The sequence below is a fragment of the Ricinus communis genome, chromosome 6 (assembly GCF_019578655.1).
Source record: "Ricinus communis isolate WT05 ecotype wild-type chromosome 6, ASM1957865v1, whole genome shotgun sequence".
In the NCBI taxonomy this organism is placed as follows: domain Eukaryota; kingdom Viridiplantae; phylum Streptophyta; class Magnoliopsida; order Malpighiales; family Euphorbiaceae; genus Ricinus; species Ricinus communis.
Window position 1 is genome coordinate 27,381,478 of NC_063261.1, and position 6,000 is coordinate 27,387,477.

Below are 6,000 nucleotides of genomic sequence, written 5' to 3' on the forward strand. Positions count from 1 at the left end.
TCATCTTTCCTTGAATGATTTTGCGTAACTTCTGACTTGATCTAAATTTTCTGTTGATTGTTTAGCTGTAACCTAGGGTACTTCGAAAGGTGCTCAACTAGCTGTAAGAACTGCGCTCTGTTCAGGAAGTATGGAATTTCTCTAAGCGAACACTATAAAAAAAAAAAAAGGCAAGTCAAATTCTGTAGCATCTTGCCATGTAGAAAATAATCATACCAAGGTGAAGTGTCTGTCGATAAAATATTTGGAATGGTGACAACCTATTCTCACCACCATAGGGTCCGAGGCTAGACTTGGAATAATGATAACTCATTGTTATTTGGGTGCTCTCTAGGTTTCTTCTTTTGGAACATTACTCTATATTAGGTGAAGTTGCAATCAGTATCATCAATATCAAATGCAAATAGAATTTCTCTCTATTTTCTCTTATTCTTCTCTTCTCTCTACCTTTTCTCATCTCCATAATTCTTCTCTCTTGTTTTCCTCGACTCTATTTTCTCTCCCTTTCTCACCTTCCAATCACTAGTGATGGCCTGTGGACCCAAGGTCATGACAATTGGGAAGCTCAAATTCAAGAATTTTGCTTGGCAGGTGTATTAAACTTTCCTCCAGTATAACTCTGATTCAGAGGAATTTGCATTTCATACATAAAACATTAGGAGCAGTTACTAATACTGCAAAGCTTGATAGTTTGGGTAACAAGCATACAAGCCTTACAAAATTGCAGTCATATATCAGACATGTCAGTTGCAATCTGAAGCTCATAAAACAATAGAGTGAACGACATGCCTACAATTAAGCAACTCAAGTGTTGGCTTTTGCATACAGGAGATTCTCTCTTATTCGGCAAGATATCACGTGTCATTGCCAGAAATATTTCCCAATGCAAAATTAGCTAGAACTCTGTTTGCATCTGTCAATAAGGATCCTATTCTCCTATGCTTTTGTTGTTGTTCATCCAAAAACAATTATCTGGCTCCACAAGTTCGACTCCCAGGATAGAAGTATTCAACACTATTTTCCTTGACCATGAACTGGAAATTGCTTATTTTGTTCTTTAAGTTACCTTTCCTACAGCAAATTCCGGTGCTCAAAACCGTCAACTGCAACAAAGAAAAATTGCAAAGAGAGAAGCAGCTTGTCGTCACCCGAAATCAAACTTGGAATAAAATTTGTAGTGTCAAAGCAAATTATCATATCAAAGCATGCATTCATTCAGTTTTGAGGAAATCCTTCCAGAGCTGGCCTATGCTTTTATCAAAGCCATCTAATCAAAGAAATTGAAAAGGCAAACCCTAAGATGACAGTTGCCTACAATTTAGACTAAAATTCTTGCAAGATTACTTATCAACTTGGTTGTAATTTGATGAAATTGCAATAACATAAGAAATAATAGCATCAAAAACTCCAAAAGAATACAAATAGAAAATACAACAGCCCCAATTACATAGAAGATAAAGTATATAAAAACAATTGTGTATCCTTTTCTACATTTGTGTTTCTTCCCTTTTTGAAAAGTAAAACACATCAAGAATGTGCATAAGAATGCAACTCCATGATACAGGAAAATCAGCAAGTACAAGCACAAGCTAATTGTAGACCAACACTTATTCAGTCTATAATTAGTGTGTCAAGAAACTGAAAGGTAATCACAAAAAAATAGAAACAGAGCATGCTCATACTGAGCAAAAACTTGGACATGCGCCATGGTAAGACTAGTGCATGAAATTTGTTATGCTAGCATTATCCTTACTGCAGAAAACAGGCAAAACTTTTTAACAACCACAATGACACTTTACAGATACCAGCATAGAAAGTGCCCCAACTTAATTATTATTTTCTTCAAACCGAACTTAAACCAACGATAAGTGTTTTAGTTTGGAAAGCCATAATACAGTCATAGAACAAGTGAAATTAAAAAAAGGAACTTTTTTTCTAGTTGGCAAACTAAATGTTATTAAAATTCATTCAGATAGACCTCCATCTCACTAACATAAATACATAGAAAAATGATGTTAATAACAGAACATGATACCATAATTTACCTGTCCATGCACATCAGTTGCCAAACCAGTAGCTAAAGGTTCTGCCTTTATCAAAATATCTGCAAGGTACTCCATCTGTAATATAAATGCACGTCTCTCCATGGTAGAATATATATCCTCGTGATTAAGAGTTACTAATGAACAACCCTGTGGGAAGAAGAAGAACACAAGAACCATTGAATAACTCAACCAAAAAATAAAAAATATAAATAAAATTACAGAAACGAAGATAAATAGAGTTCATAGTCCAACATGTTCTTACAAAATCTGATGTTAGAGTGTGGCAATAATGCAGGAAGTCTAAGACACGATCTGAAGAGCCATAAGCAGCTACCTCCATCAGAGACACATCGTCTATCATGATGGTGACATGGTTCTTGTAGTTTTCAGGTAGGGCACATATAACCTTTTGTATTTCTCCAAACAATGTGATAAATCCAGCTTTATTAGAATTTCCTTCATTTCTATCTAGTAAAGAATTGAATTCAAAGGACTTCTAGTCAAGAAAACAGTCCAACAAAAACAAATCCATGACAATTATACAATTAAGAAGGGCAATTTACATCCCATAAAATAAAAGATTCCCTTTAAAAGAGAAAAATTAAAAATAAAAACAAAAACAAAACATTGCCAAATATTGTGACAGCCCACAAGAGTTGTATGGAGCACAATCAACAATGAGAATTATCGTAAGGAAATTAGCTTAAACAACACCCCAAAAGAAACAAGTAGCTTTAACTAAGTTCAGAAAAAATCATGTATGAACAATAACATGGTCAAACAGGTTGAGCCATTTCTCACCAGAACACTGTAGCATAAGCATATCAAAGAAAAAGAATCTGCCACAGTCCTTGTGTGCAGCTAAATTGCAACCCTGTAACCAAAAAAATAAAAAGAAAGAAACCCACAATCAATGCAATGCCAACAAGTTTTGACGCACAAACTAATACTATCATGGCAGGAAAAGAAAAGGATATATATAGAGAGAGAGAGTACAAGTTTTCGAAGAATGCGATCGTAGTGAGAGAAAGGGTTAGAGAAAGCAAGAAAGATTATAACTTTAAAAGAATTGGGAGAGAGAATTCGCTTAATGAGATGGTTAAGTAGAAATGATCCACTTGTTTCCACTCTGTCTTCTATTACTATTACTTTTCCTCTCAAGTCCCATGTGTTTGATGCTTCTTCCTCCAACCCTAATGCTTCTTCTAACAGATTCAATCTCCGCATCTCCATTGCCTATTCTTCCTCTTCCGATTCTCTTCGTCCACAGAGGGTTTAGGGTTTTTTTTATTTCGTTATTTATTATTTCAGCCCCTAAACAAATTGGAGAAGTACAGATGAGCCCTCATGCTTGAAAGTGTCTCAAATAAGCCCTTTTAGCTTTTAAAAAACACATTAAAACACAAAACCAATAATACGATGATAATAGCTTTTATTTATTTATTTATTTAAAAAACAAATTAAAAATAAATAAAATATTAAAATAAAAAAAATAAAATAGATTTATAATCATTTCTTCATAATAAACAAACTAAATTATAATCAGATAATAAAAAAAAAATATTAACAATAAGTTCTATTACTGCATAAAAAACCTCCAATCACTACATAAATTATATCATTATCAATGACCAACACATGAACTCACTGGAGAAACTCATTGTCTACTATAAACCATCATAAGACCCCACTTCGGGCTACAATTTGTCATCATTGAAAGAAAAACAAGGACCATTCGTAGCTAAACAAATTAAACAATGATTTCAACCTTAAACTTGTTCATTCAAAATCCTTATCAAACCTAAACAAACTAGAGATAAACCAAATAAATCAAATATTTTAAAATTGTCCCCTATCATTCGTTGTCGTCATTAATCGCATGCATTGTCATTCTCCCGTGGTTTATGTATTTAACTTGATGAAGGTTTTAGTTTGATGAACAACATTGATGGTGATGATCAAGAGCCATGTAATGTATAGTTGGCAATATAAGAAATGGTTTTGTTGCTTTTTCTAAAATAAAATCTTTTCTTTTAAGAAGACGAAAAGCTAGCTTTCATATTTACTGATAGATATTATCATGGACTAGAATGGGAAGAATATTGATTAGGTTATATGAAAATGATGACGATGGTGGTGTCAATGGTAGTTGATGGTGGTGATACGGTAATTTACAATGATAGTTGCTTCAATAGAAAGGATAATTAAGCAATTTAACCTCTCTTAGTTTTATTATTTAGTTCAATTAATTTAGTTTGTTATTTTTTTTAATTTTCTTATAAGAAAAAAGAAAAAAGCAAACTACTACCATATGTTATAATGCTATTAGTTGATATTTTAACCGGTCTCATTATTAACAGAAATGTTTAACACGATTATTAATTTGGGTTTAATTGAGCGTTTTAAAAAAGCTTAAAGGAAACATGAAGGCTTAGTGGTACGTTCCCAATTTGTTCAAGACTTTTTTGTACTTCTACGAAAACAAAAATTATGTTTTAGCAACTGAAGAAAATTATTGGTTTAATACCTCTATTTTAAGATTATTACATTTTAATCTATAAAGTTTTTAATCTATTTTTACTTATTGAAAAATGATAAATTAATTTATCTTTTACTAGAGTCTTATTCACAAAAATGAGCTAATATTTACTGCCTTATAGGTTTTGCTATACTTGGAACATGTCTATGCATACTCCTGTCATTGAATCTTCACATATCTTTCAAACTCTTAGGAGTCAAGTAGCATCATATACCAACCAAAGTAATTTTGAAGCCTCCCTCAATATAACTCCATTTTTAAAAATCAAATTTGATATGGCTATATTGAAGTAGGGTCTTGCAAATGCAGTTGGCATTGTTGCTCGTAACTGTTTGATTTTTTTCTTTCAAGATGTAAAGTGGCTCCAATTCATCTCTGATCGAGAAACTCTTGAAAGCTTTAGGATTGCAAGAAGCATTTATACATGCCATAGACTTGGGTCTTCCTAAAGTGTTCATTGAAGGCAGCTCCAGAGCAATCTCTCTTTTAAGAATGCTGTTGTGATAGAAGATGCACTTCAATTACCTAATTTGTTTGGTTTTGTTAATACGTCTTGTAATTGAGTGTTCCATTGTTTGGCCAAAAAAGCCCTTTTTGAAGAGTTTTATTTGCTCTAACAATGCAACCCAATTCTATCTTTACTAAAAAGCACTTATAGACTCCTAGCACAATTATTATTCAACCATGTTTTCTCTTTTCCTTTTCCAAAATTGAAGTTGGATATTAATAGAATAGGATGATCGGCCAGGTCAAACTGTTGAGCCTTTACATCGATAAAATGTCTAAAACTCTTTAAGCTATTAATAAAGGTCTCCAAACCCCATATAGTTCAGAAAACCCTAAAAGTAATGTAAAACCCTCCATAACATCACAAAAATCTAGGCTAACCACGCATCCTTATCCCCTAGGTAGTTATAATATAATTGCTAAGCTCAAAATACTTTTCTCTTTCTCTATGTCATCACCTTCGACAATTAGGTATATATACCCCTCTCTTAATGCACACGTTTTCACTGTTCAAAGATATTCTTACTCTATCAAAATCATCCATGATAACTAACTTGATCATCAGAGAGCTAATTTGGACATAGAGTACATTGGCTCACTAACCATTTCTTTTGTTATTTTGCATTTTGAATCTAATTGAATGTTTGGTCTGTTAAGGCATATTAGCTATAATTATAAAGAACTATGTTCCTTCAAACCATTGAAAGAAAAAAATGCAACAAAATGAATGTTTGTTTCAATATGATGATTAGGGTGATAAAAATAATACAGCAAAACAAACCGATAAGAAAAGGCGATCAAAAAATATTTACAAAACCGAATTAGTTCATTTAATTAAACTTATTTAGTTTGGTTTTAACTTTTATAATAAGTTTTTTTAGTTAACCAACCAATTGGTTTCCTTTTTTT

General features: G+C 32.4%; 1 protein-coding gene across 2 annotated transcripts; it reads right to left on the bottom strand.

Annotated features, from left to right (window-relative positions):
- Positions 1-623: 623 nt before the first annotated feature.
- Positions 624-3,337, bottom strand: LOC8264791 (elongator complex protein 6). Of its 2 annotated transcripts, none has more exons than XM_015722883.3 (5): positions 3,105-3,337; positions 2,847-2,919; positions 2,308-2,513; positions 2,046-2,192; positions 624-1,103 (listed from the first exon to the last, which is right to left on the bottom strand). In XM_015722883.3, the coding sequence occupies exons 1-5, from the start codon at positions 3,276-3,278 to the stop codon at positions 969-971; spliced, it is 735 nt and encodes a 244-aa protein (XP_015578369.1). In that variant the 5' UTR covers positions 3,279-3,337; the 3' UTR covers positions 624-968. The 2 variants fall into 2 exon arrangements, with proteins under 2 accessions (XP_015578369.1, XP_015578367.1); XM_015722881.3 differs by having other exon boundaries at positions 3,042-3,336.
- Positions 3,338-6,000: the final 2,663 nt, after the last annotated feature.

What these genes read in the sequence shown, in the direction of transcription:
- LOC8264791 (XM_015722881.3), bottom strand. Translation starts at nt 3,278, where the DNA reads ATGGAGATGCGGAGATTGAATCTGTTAGAAGAAGCATTAGGGTTGGAG. An exon ending in ATCGCATTCTTCGAAAACTT is followed by an intron (nt 2,920 to 3,041) that starts GTACTCTCTCTC and finishes TTTTGGTTACAG; the next exon opens with GGTTGCAATTTAGCTGCACA. An exon ending in ACACTCTAACATCAGATTTT is followed by an intron (nt 2,193 to 2,307) that starts GTAAGAACATGT and finishes TTCTTCCCACAG; the next exon opens with GGTTGTTCATTAGTAACTCT.